Source organism: Argopecten irradians, chromosome 2 (genome assembly GCF_041381155.1).
Source record: "Argopecten irradians isolate NY chromosome 2, Ai_NY, whole genome shotgun sequence".
Classification (NCBI taxonomy): domain Eukaryota; kingdom Metazoa; phylum Mollusca; class Bivalvia; order Pectinida; family Pectinidae; genus Argopecten; species Argopecten irradians.
The window spans coordinates 65840390-65860119 of NC_091135.1; the positions used below are offsets into that span (position 1 = coordinate 65840390).

General features: G+C 35.7%; 1 protein-coding gene across 1 annotated transcript in view; it reads left to right on the forward strand.

Moving 5' to 3' along the window:
• The window catches only part of LOC138316243 (protein FAN-like), a 52642-nt gene that overhangs the window by 20356 nt on the left and 12556 nt on the right, over window positions 1–19730 (forward strand). The window contains 7 exon segments of the mRNA XM_069257855.1: window positions 3273–3334; window positions 3481–3542; window positions 3802–3858; window positions 13377–13512; window positions 14077–14115; window positions 14312–14414; window positions 14822–14931. Of these exon segments, the coding sequence (XP_069113956.1) occupies window positions 3273–3334; window positions 3481–3542; window positions 3802–3858; window positions 13377–13512; window positions 14077–14115; window positions 14312–14414; window positions 14822–14931 (569 nt within the window).

The window sequence follows — 19730 nt, forward strand, 5'->3', positions numbered from 1 at the left end:
CGGAGTGAAAGCATGATATGGGCAGTATTAGAGTCGTCTGTGTATGTGAGTGTGGGAACGGAAGTGACATAGTACGCAAGTGTTATGGTAACTATAAATTAAAATCAAAGTAACTATTTTTGTACAAGTGCGTGTAATGGAGTTTTAGAAGTATGTACAGTGTGTATTTGAGTGGTAATTAATTTTGTATGTTTAAATAGGTTTGTATCTCTTAGTTTTATGAATGTTGTGAATTGTGTCCACCACATTTTCCAACAAAATCCAGCAGCGGAATATCAGCATACGGTAACTAAAGTATTCCAGCTATACTCCAGCAAAGTACCGTTAGATCTGGGTGGGGTCACTTCTACTACGGAAGCTTTAGGTGGATGAACGTTATGTAACATGTCTCTGTGTTACCTTTTCGCTAGGGACGTAAGAGGTGTTTCCTCGATCCCAATGCGGCTGTCTCGTCTTGTATGTACTTGTTGTCTACTAAATGTTATTTGTGAGGAAGTTTAGGGATGTTTTATGGGAATTTTTCATAGTTTTTCTTATTTGGGGACTTAGCATTTATCGCCATTTTTGTGGGGATTTTTCATGGGGAATCATTATGGGAGTTGGGATGCTATAGTCATATGAGTAAATAGGCATAGAATATTGGAGAAAAGTAATGGGAATTTATATAGAGACATTGTAGGGATAAGATTTTATTCATTGATTCTTGGTATTTTTACTATTTTTGCTAGTACCACTGGAGATTGCTGTATTTAAGGTTCTTACGTTTTTCTTAAAACATAGTGGTTATTTATTTATTAAATGGATAATTATTGTAAAGATTTTCATTGTAAATAGCATAGTAGGGTCAGTAGTAAGGGTGTGGAAGATGAGATATAGTAATACGGTCATATTTTTATATTTGTTATTGTAAATAAATCAGATATGACTATAATTAGATTATTGTATTTCACTCTTAGTTATATATGAGTAGGAATCACAGTCTCGGTGACAGTGATTATAGGGTTTGAGTATAGTCAAATTTCATACTATTTTAAAGTTTGTTTAGTGAATATTGTCAAGCTTAATGGTCAAAAAGGGCGGATAACGAACCCTTGGGAATTTTGTTATAGTAGACATTGACAAATACAATAAGACTGTATGGTTCCAGAATATTTAGTGCTGCTGCTGATGCTGTGCTGAAGAATATTCCTGATGAATATATCAGTGACTTATGCTTGACAAATGACAGAATTGACAAGCAGATTCCTTGACCATTAGTCGAGTCCTTTATGGACATGGTATCAACCAGATTGATACCCAACCAATGTAACAGTCAGACACACTTCCTGGATTGTAGTGGTTTTGGTCATACCACTTGGCCGTTACAATACTTTGGTTCTCAAAAATTCTTATAAATTTCACATTTAAGTTTTTATAAGTGTTGTGAAATATCACTATTAGCATACACTGTTAGCAGTGAATTATTTTTGTTGATGCAATTTGTTTTTTTCATGATTAACTTGTAAAAGGTATTAATGGGAAAAAATAAGAATTTAGTAAAAGTACATTAAGTTATTGAGTACTATAATATAAAGGATTGTTTCTGATTGTAGATACTTCTACAGTATAGAGTTTGGGAGGGTCCTGGATACATTAAGTTATTGAGTACTATAATATAAAGGATTGTTTCTGATTGTAGATACTTCTACAGTATAGAGTTTGGGAGGGTCCTGGATACATTAAGTTATTGAGTACTATAATATAAAGGATTGTTTCTGATTGTAGATACTTCTACAGTATAGAGTTTGGGAGGGTCCTGGATACATTAAGTTATTGAGTACTATATATAAGAGATTAAGATTTCTGATTGTAGATACTTCTTTACAGTATAGAGTTTGGGAGGGTCCTGGATACATTAAGTTATTGAGTACTATAATATAAAGGATTGTTTCTGATTGTAGATACTTCTACAGTATAGAGTTTGGGAGGGTCCTGGATACATTAAGTTATTGAGTACTATAATATAAAGGATTGTTTCTGATTGTAGATACTTCTACAGTATAGAGTTTGGGAGGGTCCTGGATACATTAAGTTATTGAGTACTATAATATAAAGGATTGTTTCTGATTGTAGATACTTCTACAGTATAGAGTTTGGGAGGGTCCTGGATACATTAAGTTATTGAGTACTATAATATAAAGGATTGTTTCTGATTGTAGATACTTCTACAGTATAGAGTTTGGGAGGGTCCTGGATACATTAAGTTATTGAGTACTATAATATAAAGGATTGTTTCTGATTGTAGATACTTCTACAGTATAGAGTTTGGGAGGGTCCTGGATACATTAAGTTATTGAGTACTATAATATAAAGGATTGTTTCTGATTGTAGATACTTCTACAGTATAGAGTTTGGGAGGGTCCTGGATACATTAAGTTATTGAGTACTATAATATAAAGGATTGTTTCTGATTGTAGATACTTCTACAGTATAGAGTTTGGGAGGGTCCTGGATACATTAAGTTATTGAGTACTATAATATAAAGGATTGTTTCTGATTGTAGATACTTCTACAGTATAGAGTTTGGGAGGGTCCTGGATACATTAAGTTATTGAGTACTATAATATAAAGGATTGTTTCTGATTGTAGATACTTCTACAGTATAGAGTTTGGGAGGGTCCTGGATACATTAAGTTATTGAGTACTATAATATAAAGGATTGTTTCTGATTGTAGATACTTCTACAGTATAGAGTTTGGGAGGGTCCTGGATACATTAAGTTATTGAGTACTATAATATAAAGGATTGTTTCTGATTGTAGATACTTCTACAGTATAGAGTTTGGGAGGGTCCTGGATACATTAAGTTATTGAGTACTATAATATAAAGGATTGTTTCTGATTGTAGATACTTCTACAGTATAGAGTTTGGGAGGGTCCTGGATACATTAAGTTATTGAGTACTATAATATAAAGGATTGTTTCTGATTGTAGATACTTCTACAGTATAGAGTTTGGGAGGGTCCTGGATACATTAAGTTATTGAGTACTATAATATAAAGGATTGTTTCTGATTGTAGATACTTCTACAGTATAGAGTTTGGGAGGGTCCTGGATACATTAAGTTATTGAGTACTATAATATAAAGGATTGTTTCTGATTGTAGATACTTCTACAGTATAGAGTTTGGGAGGGTCCTGGATACATTGTTATTGTGCCCATGATGATAAAGGATTGTTTCTGATTGTAGAACATATAAGGATTGTTAATATAAAGGATTGTTTCTGATTGTAGATACTTCTACAGTATAGAGTTTGGGAGGGTCCTGGATACATTGTGTGCCCATGATGATGCAGGTATGTGTTCATTAAATATCTGTCAGCATTTTATACAGACGGATTTTTGATTAATATACATGTATATGATATTACATACATATTTTGTAGATGCAACATATTTCATTTTTAGTTTGTTTTGATTTTTGTTGAAATTTAATTTTCAGTATCTAATGTTCTTTGGAAGAACAATAAATTATTGACAGCTTCCTGGGATTCCAGTGTTAAGGTAAGTATTGTATGATAGCTATATTGTGATGTCCAGAAAACAAAATATGCATTAGACCTAATTTATTAAAATGTGTTTTTTTTCTTCTTTTGTCAAATTCTTTAATTTTGTTTAGTAAGACAAAATCATGAAGTATCTACTGTATTTAGCAAATACTACCACAGTTACTCAATCTGTGCGATAACTTCTTATGTTAAATCCTGCTGATATGAATTATTGATGTAGCATAGCATTAATTGTGACAAATGTTTATTTACAGATTTGGAAATTTGTTCCTCCCAATGCCTCTACATCCTTCACAGCTGCTGAGTATGCTGTAAGTGTGGAATCTATTGATCAGTATACTTTGTTTATCTTTCATTGAGGAAATAACATAGGTTATTTAGAAACTGACTGAATTAAAAACTGTTATGATACATTTTGAATTAAAAAAAAAAAAAAAACTTGTTGATGATGGCAAACTACATTGAGTTTCTATGGTGATGTACTATTGTAGTATATAATTATAATTGTTCATTTATTATTTTTGGCGAGGGTCACCTCGCCATTGTGATCGTGGTTGCAAAATTCTCTTACAGTCAATTTCCTCAATATGATTGGCTTAGAAATTGCTCGCAGATACTGGCGCTCCTAGCGGCAGTGTATTCAACAACTTTGATTTTACCGGGAATTTTAAATAGCAAATTTTGAATGTGAAAGTTACTGAAATAAGCGTATCTGTAACGTTGAAATAGGAATAGTATATTACGGCTTTCATATCCTTACTATATACACTATCCAAAAGATCTTCTGTTCGAAAATGTTCACATGAATTGTTTACAAAGTATCTAGACTTTTCGTCCCCAAAATGGTGTTTACAATGAATGACGACGTTTCGTCCCAAAAATGCTTCGCTCCGAAGCTGGTTCCCCCCAGACGTTTACTCCCTATTTGTGACAGTTATCCCGCAACGGAAACAAATGATATCGATACTTCACCTCGAACATCAAAATTGATACCATAACGAATTTTGTAATTTGAATCAAATTTGTCTCGGAGCAAATACATTTCATGGCGAAATGGAGATGCATTTATCACGGCTGTGTTCAGGATGACATGGACGTAAAACTACAATTGAAGAAAGACAACTCTAACAAAATTTTGGACAAACTTGGTCTACTGATAATTTTGTAAACTAACAGCAGTTAATAAGGTATGAATATTTATCACATCCATAATTATCGATAATTTCATAAGCACATGTATAGATATCGGATTATATCTATATACTAAAGCACGTTCAGAGATTATCACTAAACCATACATGTACTTTTAAAACAGCACTTAAAAAGCTGTTTCAATCTGTAACAGATGTAGAGAAATTAATTGTTAATTGTTTAGCAAATATCCTGAGTTATATTTTACCAAAAAGCATCAGAGATTAGCAATTAAAACTTACATAAACATATTCCCGACTCTCACTTGCATTGTGTGATCACTCGAGCGGAACCAATCTCTACCACCTGGCACAGTCTTACAAATGCAATCGCACAAAAGCCCACATGATCACTGTTTTTACTGCGATTACATCTTATGTAAGTTTTTTTTAAACTTTTTGCTCAACAAAATAGACTTTACGCTTTTCATGATCAGCACCATCATTTTCTGTATAACTTATTAATTGACCGCTGTACCCATGCATACGTGTGTAAATTTATACTTCTTTGTGCACACATTATATAACAAATGCTATATTACAATCAATTTATGAAGGACAAAACTCTTACATGTAAGAACAGGAGGACTGAAGAACAGCGGGAATTAAACTTCAATAATATTTCCTCTATGCTGGTATTGCTATTTATGATTAAAATGTTTAATTATATGATATTAGCCTTTTCAGTAATTACTCTGTTAATACATTTATTGTTTCCTTATGTTTTACAGAATGTCAGCATGCATGTATCATTTCAACTGGAAACAGTCTAGGAAAAGAATTGTGTGAACAAAAAGAAATAATTTTCAAATGTGGAAGCTTAATATTGAAATCATTTTCAATCCGAAAATAATTACTATAATCATCTTCAAATTCCTTATTGTGAATTTAACCGTAATATGATTTAAAGTGTACACGGAATGGTTTGGTATATAAGGCTTAATAAATGTGTCATTGTATAAAATTTAGAATGGAGAAAGTACGAGTTTCATAGCGAATACGGTATTAGAGATAATGCGACTTTTCTCTAGAATACACCTGAAGCCCCAAGCCATTGACCCCGATTCGGGACCCCTGACCTGTGACGTCACGAGGACAACGGGACCTACTCTACTCGCATAAGATAGAGTGGCGATTTTCTGTGTCTGCCATCTAATATAAACTATCTGTTTGTAAATATCGATTTTTACAGACACAAGTACCTGTGTACATGTCCGATACCTATTTAATATTATCCTCAATCACAGATATGAGTTTGTAATACGCTTGAAAATAGGGATTTATACCATGCATATATTGATGTACCTGTCGTAGATAAATGAACATTTCTGCGCGATTTCTGCACAATTATACACAATATAATGTTTATAATAATCCACGTACGTTGCAAATCTACGGTATTTGGAACCACATATACATGAATATTATGTAAAGGATTCGGGACTATGTTATCCAAAACCCGACTCGGGTCGTTGTACTGGTCAAACCTGCTTTACAAATTTCTGACTTTTTCATATAACCTACCCATACGAATTAAGTTATTGATTCTAAACAGAATTTTTTTTTGCATATATGTATTAGTGTCTTTAATTGAAAAAATTCATCTACTTATTGCGTTTTGTATCTGAAATCGATCCATAAGAAAGGGTGTTTAGTGACCTGTCACGCTTCGTTGATAGCTTCACGTCAGGTGTCAAAAGTAAGATCACAGGTAAGTTAGCGATGGACCATCATTAAATTGTTGTATTATGTCATATTTGTTTACATTTATAAATCCTTGGTTTACAGTAAAATATACCGTTCGAACATAACATATAACAAGTGTATAAATCACTAGATGTATAACATAATTGTATATTTCAGAATGACCAATGTATACATTTGTCCTCGTATATATATTTCTAGTTATATGTTTATGTATTTTTGTAACAGAAACTACAAAATTATTTACAAAGGGCATGTCGAGAAAGAACAATGCAAATATGATGCACAATGTCAGAATTTTGATATTTCTGGTAGTTGCTAGATTTTGGATATCCAATTCTTTGTGAATTTCGGTCAATATCGATCATTATATAATACTAATAATGATAATCTATATGACCAAATAAATGTACTGTTGAATATTGTTGAAATAACATATGTTCTCATGCATGTACATGTACATGTAGCTATAAAAGGAAGATAGACCTCGTTACAGCTATTAATGAATTATGTATTTTAAATTCAATTTCTCAAGTTGCTTATTTTTTTTTTTTATTTACTCCCCTAAACCAAATTTATGTCTGTGATATTTACGTGTATTGAACTATGAAATACATTTAACACCTTTTCTTTTTTGTTATTCTGATTCTTGAAATCTTTAGGCCAAGTGAAGTTTTATTTATACAGAAACATATTCAAATGGATAATTATATGACCATCATTTTTCGAATTCGTCTCTTTTTATATGACATTATGAAAATTGAATATTCCCAAGGTTTGATAATTTAGTAAGCTGTTAAAACAGAGATAAGATCTCTACTTAAAAGTTTTTACACAAGGTACACCTGGCTTATACCAGAGAAACATAAATAACTTATAATTTCCGCTAATCTACTTATGTATTTAGCATGATTTCAGTTGCAATATTTCCTATTTTTTATATAATTAAATCGTCACCATAACTTTATACTGTATATATATATCTGTAAAATTCTCGTAACCCCATTTTAGGAATACATATATGTCCACCTTTGTGCTATAACCCCACTACCAAACACCTCACTGCCGTTGTCCTCGTGACGTCACATCCGGTTATTCCCCAAATCAGCGTGAGCGGCCGATTCCCTGATTAGCAGTTGATATACAGGTAAAAATCGAGCACTTCGGAGGGCGGTATCTCGGTACTGAAGCGGCCGATTTTGATGCGGTTTTCAACATCCTTGTCAGGAGATCAAACAGAATAACATATCTAAATATCATTTTCCATTCCGTGTACACTTTAAGCATATACCTGATATTTGTTTATATTCTATGACATGTACATGCTTGAAATGAAAATGAATTAAAACACAATAAGACATTAGCTGTTTATAGTTTTTTGTCAAAAACATGTTAAGCTTATCATTCTTAAACACACTAATCATCACCTTCGAGACAATTTTAATGAAAATCAATTAAACATTATTTTGTATCTCACAGGTTCTCTATATGTTTTCCCTGCCCCTTGACTATCAATGTTCCCTGATCACTCTGAAAGTATTGATTTTACCTTTTTTTTTTGGTCACCACATGAACTGCCTTTTATTCAACACACCAATACATACATTTACTGCATTCATTATAACACTGTAAGGCAATTCGGCAAGATCAGCGAACATTGTTGATTTACCTTGAAATATCTACAATGCCCACAGTATATTATAACGGAGAGGAGAAAATTTAGCGGCCAGACCGGGATTCGATCCCGGACTCTCCGAACACTATCCGAAGTGCTCTAACCTGACTGAACTACCTGATCAATCGATAGAACGACCCAGTCCAGTACCCGCTACACTCCTCCCTACCTTTTTTATGAAGACATACAAGGACCCTTTCAAACACCACCAACCTGTTGGTTAGTAAGTTTGGTTGCCAATTTCTGGTAACAGAGAGAAAGAAAATGTAGTTCTTCCCCGACTGGGCTACCATAATTCACCGATAATTCAACCCAGTCCTGATCCCGCTACAAATATTTATCTGGTTATTTTATCACCCTCCTATAATTTCTATAAAAGTGGTAGTTTCTGCTCCTGCTTAGCGCTCACGGGGGGCGGCATAACGGGTGGAGTGGGACGGACTGTGATTCGGACAGTTTGCTCGTTGGGCGGGGGGTTCGGGGGTAAACGAACGGGGAAACGGCATACGTTGGGTGTTGCGGACGGGTTGAGGAGGGGGACGGGCGGGGGGCACGGGGGATGTAGGACGGTGGGGGAGTGGGAACGCGCGGGACTGAACGGGGTGGATGTGTGGACGGAGGGTGAGTAACCTAAACGTCGTGGGGTGTTCGACCTTCGGGGGGCGGCATCGTGACTGCACGTCGTGTGGTGAATAGCGGGATACGTCATAAAAGTGCAACAGGGTTTGGACGGAGGCTGAGGTGTACTAACGGGAAATTGTACACTGGGGAAACACGGGGTCGAATTGCTACACATTCGTTGTGATGGTAGTCGTTCCACGTGTGTTAAACGTGCCTTTCTGGCATGAGCGGCGACCTGGATAACGGTACTGCGCTTCGGCGGGAGGTTACTTGTTAACTGGGTTGCGTTGGGCTTACGGAAAACGTTCGCGAGTTGCTTTGTGCGTTGCAGGTGGCGTCTCTAGAGTGTCGGGACGGGTATTGACGAGGTGGCTACGGGGTCCTGTGGGTGTGTTTACACGTGGGAGTGGGTGGGACGTTTTAACTTAAGAACGTGTCATTTGTAACTCAAGGAGGAGTCTGATGGGAGGGCGCCGTATATAGACACGTTGTCGTTTTTGCTGGTTGGAGAGGCGGACCCTGATGGTGTATTTGCGCTTTTGTTCGCTCGTTCTTTGTTAATACTGTCTGGGTAGAATGTGTGCTGTGAACGGCCGTGCATTTTACATTCACTGCTCTGGTAACTTGTGCCGCACATACTAAGTAGGACTGCGGTTGACATCAAAACAGTTGCAACGGGAACGTGACGGTGAACGTAACGGCGGACGGCTGAACGTAACGACGGGACTGCGCCGGTACATAGGAACTGCCCGGTTACTTTGCCGGTGTCCTTACATCCCACGCGCCCGGAGACTGTACTGACCATAGCTGTTAATAGTAAAACATTAAATTTAGGGGGGGGTGTGATCAAACAGCAGGGCCTGCATCATACAGTATCCTATTTCTTCAATCTCTACTTTATGACTTAGAATCTACGAGGCACAAGGCGTACCTGGTAGCCGCGCGCGGATCTTTTCACTCTCCTAAAAGAATATTTTGCATCGTCAGATACATACAAAATCCTTGACAAAAGTATGCCACACTGAGTGATTGTTGCCTATTGAAGCTAAACTACGTATCCGCTAGCTGATTGCTGTTGATTGTTAATGATCTCAAACACACTAATACTTACCTGTCTGTGCCAATTTTAAGTAAATATATTCCTACTTCATTTCAAATATTCTTGATCATACTATCTCATGTGTAAGTGATCTCAAAACATTGACATGTGCACGGAGTAGAGGCGAACCAGACCGCCCATGTTTTGACATCTCTAGAATATTTTCGAGTTTCAGGTTACGTTGTCGCCAATAAAAGAAAACAAACACCAAGTGCCGGTTTTCATATGTATTTCTTCTAGATACAACACTCTTTTTGTGCAAGTTGTCAAGCATTTATGGGGGAATATTTTGCATTTTGAAATTGTCGCCTTTCATACATCCGTTTTGGGACTTCCCTGGACAGTCCCCTGGACATTGTTTTTAGCACATCCCTGTTGTGAATCGCAAAATATATTGATAGTAGATTTTTAAGCATTTTCAGCCCTAAAAAGTACCTGCCGCAAATTATACCAGTTGTTACGGTATAGTTGAATATTGGAATGTATCCCAAACTATTTTATCATATTATTTGCCAAAAACATTGTTATGATATGCAAAATATCTGATGGTCTACAACAAATGTTACATGAATTAACAATAATTGCATAACATGGAAATTAGAACTTAATATCAGATAGATAAAAATTGTGATATTTCTCAAGACGTAAATCGGTACAACAACAACACCATTGATGTTTTATGAATACAGAATTAATTTATAACAAGAGGCCCAGAGGGCCTGTATCGCTCACCTGGTTGTAATGCCAAGTAATGTTCTGAATACAGGTTTATTGTTTCTTTTCTGAAGGAAATTTTAATATTAACCATCTAAATCCCCTAGGGGGGCCCCACCCCTCCTGCGCCCAGGGGGCCAGAGCCAAAATTTGATACAAGTTTTCTGTTTTCCCAAGGATGTTGTGGCCAAATTTGGTTACAATCCATGCAGAACTCTATGACTAGTAGCGATTTATGAGAAAGTTGCCTCTATGCCCCTATTTGGCCCCGGCCCCTCCTGCCCCCGGGGACCAGAGCCAAGAATTTATACAAGTCTGTTTCCCCAAGGATGGTTGTGGCCAAATTTGGTTACAATTCCATGGCAGAACTCTATGACTAGTAGCGATTTATAGAATATGCCTCTATTTCCTCCTATTGGGCCCCGCCCCTCCTGCCCCCGGGGACCAGAGCCAAAATTATACAAGTTCTGTTTTTCCACCAGATGGTTGTGGGCCAAATTTGGGTTTTCAATCTCATGCAGAACTCTAGGACAAGTAGCGATTGTAGAGAATTTGCCCTCGTATTTTCCCTATGTGGGCCCCCCTCCTCCTGACCCCGGAGGTCAGATCCAAAATTTATACAAGTTCTGTTCCCCCTCCCCCCCAAGGATGTTTGTGCCAAATTTGGTTAAACATTCCATTCAGAACTCTATGACTAGTACGGAGTTTAAAGGATTTTACCTCTATTTCCCCGTTTTGGGCCCCGCCCCTCCTGCCCCCGGGGGTCAGAGCCAAAATTGTATACAAGTTCTGTTCCCTTCCCCACAAGGATGTTTGTGGCCAAAATTTGGTACATTCCATTCAAAACTCTATGACTAGGTAGGCGATTTAAAGGATTTACCTCTATTTCCCCTAGTTGGGCCCCGCCCCCTCCTGCCCACGGGGGTCAGAGCCAAAAATATTATCAAGTTTCTGTTCCCTCTCCCCCCAAGGATGTTTTGTGCCAAATTTGGTTACATTCCATGGAGAAACTCTATGACTAGTAGCGATTTAAAGGATTTAACGCTCGAATTTCCCCTCGGTTGGCCCCGCCCCTCCTGCCCCCCCGGGGACCAGAGCCAAAAATTATACAAGTTCTGTTCCCCTTCCCCCGAGGATGTTTGTGCCAAATTTGGTTCATTCCATTCAGAACGCTGACGTCTAGTAGCGCATTTAAGGATTTACCTCTATTTCCCCTATTTGGCCCAGCCCCTCCTGCACCCGGGGGGTCAGAGTCCAAATTTGAGACAAGTTCTGTTTCCCCTTCCCCCGAGGATGTTTTTGTGCCTAATTTGGTTGTACATTCCAAGTCAGAACTCTACGACTAGTAGCGATTTAAAGGATTTACCTCTATTTCCCCTATTTGGCCCAGCCCCTCCTGCCTGCCCCCGGGGGGTCAGAGCCAAAATTTTTACAAGTTTCTGTTCCCCTTCCCCCGAGGATGGTTTTGTGGCCAAATTTGGTTACATTCTTATTCCAAAAACTCTATGACTAGTAGCGATTTATAGGATTTACCTCTATTTTTCCCCTATTGGGCCCCGCCCCTCCTGCCCCCGGGGGGTCAGAGCCAAAATTTATACAAGTTCTGTTCCCCTTTGCCCCCGAGGAATGTTTTGTGGCCAAATTGTGGCTTGACATTTTCTATTCAAAACTGCTATGACTAGTAGCGATTTAAAGGATTTACCGTCTAATTTCCCCTATTGGGCCCCCGCCCCGCCCTGCCCCCGGGGGGTCAGAGCCAAAATTTATACAAGTTCTGTTCCCCCCCCCTAGGGATGTTTTGTGGCCAAGATTTGTTACAATCCATGTAGAACTCTATGACTAGTAGCGATTTTTAAAGGAAATTTTGACGGACAGACGGACGACGGACGGACGACCGGACGGACGGACGGACGACGGACGATACCCTACGGACGCCGCGCCATACATATCTAGGTACAGAAATAAATGTATGTTAATGGTAGCCTTTTTAAAGAAAGGGAAAAAACCTGCTGAACAAACAATTAAATCTGTGTTTGCTATTTATAAGAAATAAAGGATTGTATCTCTTCCTGTTCATCTTAAACTGAGAATATTTGATTCACTTGTAATGACAGTTTTATTATACTCATCAGAGGTATGGGGATTTGAAAATAAAAAATGTAGAAAAATTCATTTGTAATTTTGTAAAACAATCCTGAAGTTAAGAAAGTGTACAAACAATTTCATGGTCTATGGTGAACTAACAAGTTGTCCGGTTTGAATTGAAGTTCGGATACAATGTATATCAATCAACTTGCTGTTTTACAAAAGAATAATTACAAAACTTGTTAAAAGTAGACCAATTGACCAATTTATTAAAAAATCACATGATGATATTGATAAGTCTTCTAGAGGATAGACATGTTCTATATTTAAGACATTTTGGCATAGAAAAGTATGCCTCTTGTCTTTCTCTGCTGCAAAACAATACTTGTTAACTGATACTGTGGTCCCAGGAACTTGATGGCAATAGTTATATATAGAATGGATATTTTCATTAACATCAAATTAACAAGGAAAATGCTAAAGGTGTTATAAAATCATTTGACATATAACATCATAGGAAATATTAGAATGGGCTTCAAAGATTTTAGTATGTGTCTCTTATTTTACACCTTGGTGTCCAAGGAATCCTCAAAAGTCCAAACTGGAAGGAACACCAGCCAAATTTATTTCTTATTGTACAAAACTACAGTAGTATTGACCTTAGAAATATATTCCTCCTATCATCAAGACCGAGCCATTTAGTACTTTCAGTACTTTGATTTATTTTTACCTTCTTACCAGGGCCAGCTGGACCATGATGCTGGAGTGAATTGTCAGTACACTGATGAGGGGCACGCCCTGCTCATTACTGGGACAATAGAGGGGCACATTAACGTGTGGTCTGTAACTAGTGGGTACCAGATAGCAGCCCATGAAGGTATGGATCTATGGGTCATGCAAAAGAAAACGAAATAGAGAAAAACACCATTTATGACAATGTCTGCCAAAACCTACCAATCCACTTTTATAATACTGATATGAAAATGTTTTATCCTGGCCTAAGGTATATAAATGAATACAAGCCTGAAGATGTACCGTATTTTTGCTTGTATAGTGCACATTTTTTTTCATAAATTATCAAGTTAAAAGTTGGGGAGAGCACTATAAGCAGATACCAGGCATGTCCAGGCCCTGGGTCACTGATCACCAGATCACTGACCGACAGGTTCAAGCTAAAGTGTGCAGTAACATTCTGTACATGTTTTCGTGATAGGGTTATGATTAAATACTTTGATCTGTAAGTCAATGTTCAATGCATATATTCAATATAGAATGAAAACATCACTTAAAATTTATTAATCTTCAAAGTTTGACTCTAGTTGCAACCTAAATAATTAAGCAATTTTATTTGTATCATTAGTTCTTCTTAACATTTAATTTGGTTTAAAATACAATGAATGTGAGATCTATTTGATAGAATGTTTTCATTCCATTTTTTCAGTTCACCATGGCAAAGTCAATGATGTCACTTTAAGTCCAGGTTAGTTACATGTTTCGGATTTATCAAATTGAAATTTTGTTATCACATCTGATTCAATATATAAGATACAAAATATTTTTTAGAAAACCGATATCATAAATTATTGGATTTGTTCAAATTTTTTAATTGCCTTTAAATCATCAGTCTGGATTTCTGAGGTTTATTGATATTTATGGAGTTGTTTCCCTTGTTACAGACTGCCGGCGGATTGTGAGTTGTGGAGAGGACAACATTATGCGTGTCCTAGACATGGAGACAGGAACAGAGATACTGGCCCGATCTCTGGAGACACAGTCTCTGTAAGTAATACAAACTTTGTTACAACATGCCTGAAATAATACTAATATACTTCAATTCTGCTAAAATGTGTTATTTCATGATTTACCATTTTATCACCATGAATTATCATACTCATAGTAAATATTTTTTCTAAGAACACCATGAAAATGTTTGGAATCAAATTATGAAAAAATTCTGAATGTTTGGTGCAAAAAGCGTAAAGAATATTTACAACCTCATTGTTACACTTTTAAACTGTTTAGATACACATTTAGAATCATAGAATTTCTTTTAGAGAATGAATCAATAGACCAGTAATTCCATTACTGATGCGATCTGAATTGAATGCAGTGAAGCCAGGCCAGGAGTATGTAGTTCATACACTGTTTTCTTTAAGTTCTTAGAATGTTAAATATTTTGGTTACAGATGTTTTAAGTGGATTGGTGGTCTGTTGTTGAGCGGTGAAGCCTCAGGAAGTCTACAGCTGTGGGATATGGATAAAGGGCAGATAATTAGCACACTGCCAGCACACAATGGTACGTATCATATTCATTTTCGTTAAGTTTTACGTTATTTTCATACTCACGAATCAAGGAGAGCTTTTAATTTTTTACCACCAAAGAATTACCTTCATTTTGAGAATTACAATTCTGACAATGCATTGGTTTAAATTTTACAAGTGCGAAATAGGAGCTGAAAATGATTTTTGGTAGTACTGCCAAAATCATATTTACATCTACAGTGCAAAGAAATTGGTATAAATATGGTCAGACCATGACGTCAAATTGTTGTCTACAGTTTCATATCACATTTTACAGTGTTATTAATAATGTGTTTTCTGCAGATAAGTTTTCATCTAAACATACTTCATGCATAAAACTAAGAATTTTTCAGTGCATAAATTCTGTGCTGTAGCTAAGTTTATAAGGCATTATAAATGTTTGTCTGTCCATTTGGTTTTTAGGACATAATTCATCAAACCTGATGGTTTTCAATAGATTACTAGAAGAAAAATTAACATGTCAAAATGTTCACCTAGTTACGGCACATAAAACTTAATAATACCACTTTTTCGCCTGACAAATGGAACATGACATTTATTTCAATAAAATTTACATGTTAATTTGTAAGAAGGAAGCCATTTGTCATTACATCCATTTCATGTGTATAACTTTTAGCAAAAAAACTACACAGTATGATTTGTGTACTTATTTTAGCAGTGTTCTAATTTTAGCTCCTCTCACACTGATGCCATTTCTGTAACTCAAGTACAGTGCCAAAAATTGTCCAAGCTGTTTATACACTATAATCCAACAAGAAACAAATTCAGTAATTCTATATCCATTACTTCTCAAAAAGAATATTAAAAAAAATAGTAATAGAAGCAATTCTATAATTTTTCCTTTGAAGATGCTGTGATGTGCTTTGATCTGAAAAACAAGAGTCTACTAACATCTGGACAGGACAAAACCGTCAGAGTGTGGAGGATTTAGTAGTGATTTCCAATTTCATATCTAAAAAATTGTGAATTACTATTTTTCAGAATTATTATTTATAAATAAGTTACTGATAATTAAAAAATAATATCACTAACCAATTTGTCATAACCATCTTTTGTTGTGATGAATGTGAGATGTGAGTAGGGAAGTTGTTATATAAAATATTATTTTACTCTTTCAATATTGGTGCATGCTCTGTGTTAAGTGCCATGTAGTGAATGCTACAGATTTTATTTAGACAGTTTATTTGTGATCACATTTTGTTTATATGATATTTATCACAGCCTTCAGAAGTGCTGACTATTCAAAATAAGTCTTTCATTGAATAATGTCTCTCATTTTGTCCATTTTCAGTTTTTGTTGGCCTCAACTTACTCAATATATAATTTTGGCTGGAGTCACCATCCATTTTTCATCCAGTTCATCTTTTTGAATTAAAGGAGTATTATAACGCATATTTCTAAAAGTTGCCAAAAAAGGCTCATTATCAAAATATATGGCATTATTTTTTTTGTAGGAACGTTTGTATATTAAGATGCGAGTCTCTCTGTTTGTTTTTACTGAATTTTAGAAATTTCCTATATTGGATGTCATGATCCTTTTTTGATTTTCAGAACTTTAGATAACATTATGTGAATTCTTTACACAAGGTGGCGTGGGATTTTCAAAGTTGGTATAGGAATTACTCTAGAATGTCCATATAATGTACTGATTTCAGGTGATGTAGGACATTTTCTGCTTAGCTTTGATATATAAACATTTCTAGCTTAAATACATTATGAAAAAACAATCATGATGAATTAGAAGATGATAATAAGTCTGGCAATAGTATTATAATGAGTATTACATTGTTTTGAGAAAAGTGTGCCCAGTAGCAGAAACCAAAAGTATGCATATTGTTTATAGTACAATATGTATACAAATAATTGATACACTGTAGATACATATTATTAATTAACTTACTTCCCACATTATAAATGTAAAATGGTTTAAAGAAAATTTCACCAATTTGATGTATTGAAATTGACTCATTATGCACCACATAAATGATAGTCTATAGACATATCCTCAACTCAGTAAATAGAGTATTAAATTGTACAGTATTGGAAACTAATTCATGGAACTTTGAAAATAACATCATTTTAGTCATATGTACTTTTAAATTGATAGAATTCAGCTAAAACCATAAACAATCAAGCAATTAATCCCATTGTTTTGCAATCTTCTATTCTCGACATCAGGCTACAATCCTATTACACTTAATACTGATTCTACCAAAATAGTCCATGGTCATATTTACTTGATTACAAGTAGATTATGTGATAATTACTTTGATTTTTAAACATTTTCCCATGCTTTTGTGTCATTCCTTTTTACATCATTTATTTTGAGCATGCACAAATCAAAATATATATGTACTGAGGATAAACATTCCAAAGGATAACAAGGATTTACTGTAGTGCTATAATCAAAATTACTAAGACATGATATTGATTTTCTGGTTTACTCATTGAACCTGACAGTGTAATGTATAGTACATGCAGACTTTATAGACACAGTGTTATGTACAGTACATACAGACTGTATAGACACAGTGTTATGTACAGTACATACAGATTTTATAGCCACAGTGTTATGTACAGTACATACAGACTTTATTGCCACAGTGTTATGTACAGTATAGCCACAGTGTAATGTACAGTACATACAGACTTTATAGACACAGTGTTATGTACAGTACATACAGACTTTATAGCCACAGTGTTATGTACTGTACATACAGACTTTATAGCCACAGTGTTATGTACAGTACATACAGACTTTATAGACACAGTGTTATGTACTGTATAGCCACAGTGTAATGTATAGTACATACAGACTGTATAGCCACAGTGTTATGTACTGTACATACAGACTTTATAGACACAGTGTTATGTACTGTATAGCCACAGTGTAATGTATAGTACATACAGACTTTATAGACACAGTGTTATGTACTGTACATACAGACTTTATAGACACAGTGTTATGTACTGTATAGCCACAGTGTTATGTAGACATACAGACTTTATAGACACAGTGTTATGTACTGTATAGCACACAGTGTAATGTATAGTACATACAGACTTTATAGACACAGTGTTATGTACTGTATAGCCACAGTGTATGTACAGTACATACAGACTTTATAGACACAGTGTTATGTACTGTATAGCCACAGTGTAATGTATAGTACATACAGACTTTATAGACACAGTGTTATGTACTGTACATACAGACTTTATAGCCACAGTGTTATGTACTGTATAGCCACAGTGTTATGTACTGTACATACAGACTTTATAGCCACAGTGTTATGTACTGTATAGCCACAGTGTTATGTACTGTACATACAGACTTTATAGACACAGTGTTATGTACTGTATAGCCACAGTGTTATGTACAGTACATACAGACTTTATAGACACAGTGTTATGTACTGTATAGCCACAGTGTTATGTATAGTACATACAGACTTTATAGCCACAGTGTTATGTACTGTACATACAGACTTTATAGCCACAGTGTTATGTACTGTACATACAGTGTACTGTATAGCCACAGTGTATATGTACTGTTATGTACAGATTTTATAGCCACAGTGTTATGTACTGTACATACAGACTTTATAGCCACAGTGTTATGTACTGTACATACAGACTTTATAGCCACAGTGTTATGTACTGTACATACAGACTTTATAGCCACAGTGTTATGTACTGTACACACAGACTTTATAGACACAGTGTTATGTACTGTATAGCCACAGTGTAATGTACTGTACATACAGACTTTATAGCCACAGTGTTATGTACTGTACATACAGACTTTATAGCCACAGTGTTATGTACTGTACATACAGACTTTATAGCCACAGTGTTATGTACTGTACATACAGACTTTATAGCCACAGTGTTATGTACTGTATAGCCACAGTGTTATGTACAGTACATACAGACTTTATAGCCACAGTGTTATGTACTGTACATACAGACTTTATAGCCACAGTGTTATGTACTGTACATAAGACTTTATAGACACAGTGTTATGTACTGTATAGCCACAGTGTTATGTACTGTACATACAGACTTTATAGCCACAGTGTTATGTACTGTACATACAGACTTTATAGCCACAGTACATATGTACTGTATAGCCACAGTGTTATGTACAGTACATACAGACTTTATAGCCACAGTGTTATGTACTGTACATACAGACTTTATAGCCACAGTGTTATGTACTGTATAGCCACAGTGTTATGTATAGTACATACAGACTTTATAGGACACACAGGTACTGTATAGCCACTGTAATGTAGTGTACATAACAGACTTTATAGACACAGTGTTATGTGTACTGTATAGCCACAGTGTTATGTACTGTACATACAGACTTTATAGCCACAGTGTTATGTACTGTACATACAGACTTTATAGCCACAGTGTTATGTACTGTACATACAGACTTTATAGCCACAGTGTTATGTACTGTATAGCCACAGTGTTATGTACAGTACATACAGACTTTATAGCCACAGTGTTATGTACTGTACATACAGACTTTATAGCCACAGTGTTATGTACTGTACATACAGACTTTATAGCCACAGTGTTATGTACAGTACATACAGACTTTATAGCCACAGTGTTATGTACTGTACATACAGACTTTATACATACAGACTTTATAGCCACAGTGTTATGTACTGTACATACAGACTTTATAGCCACAGTGTTATGTACTGTATAGCCACACTGTTATGTACTGTACATACAGACTTTATAGACACAGTG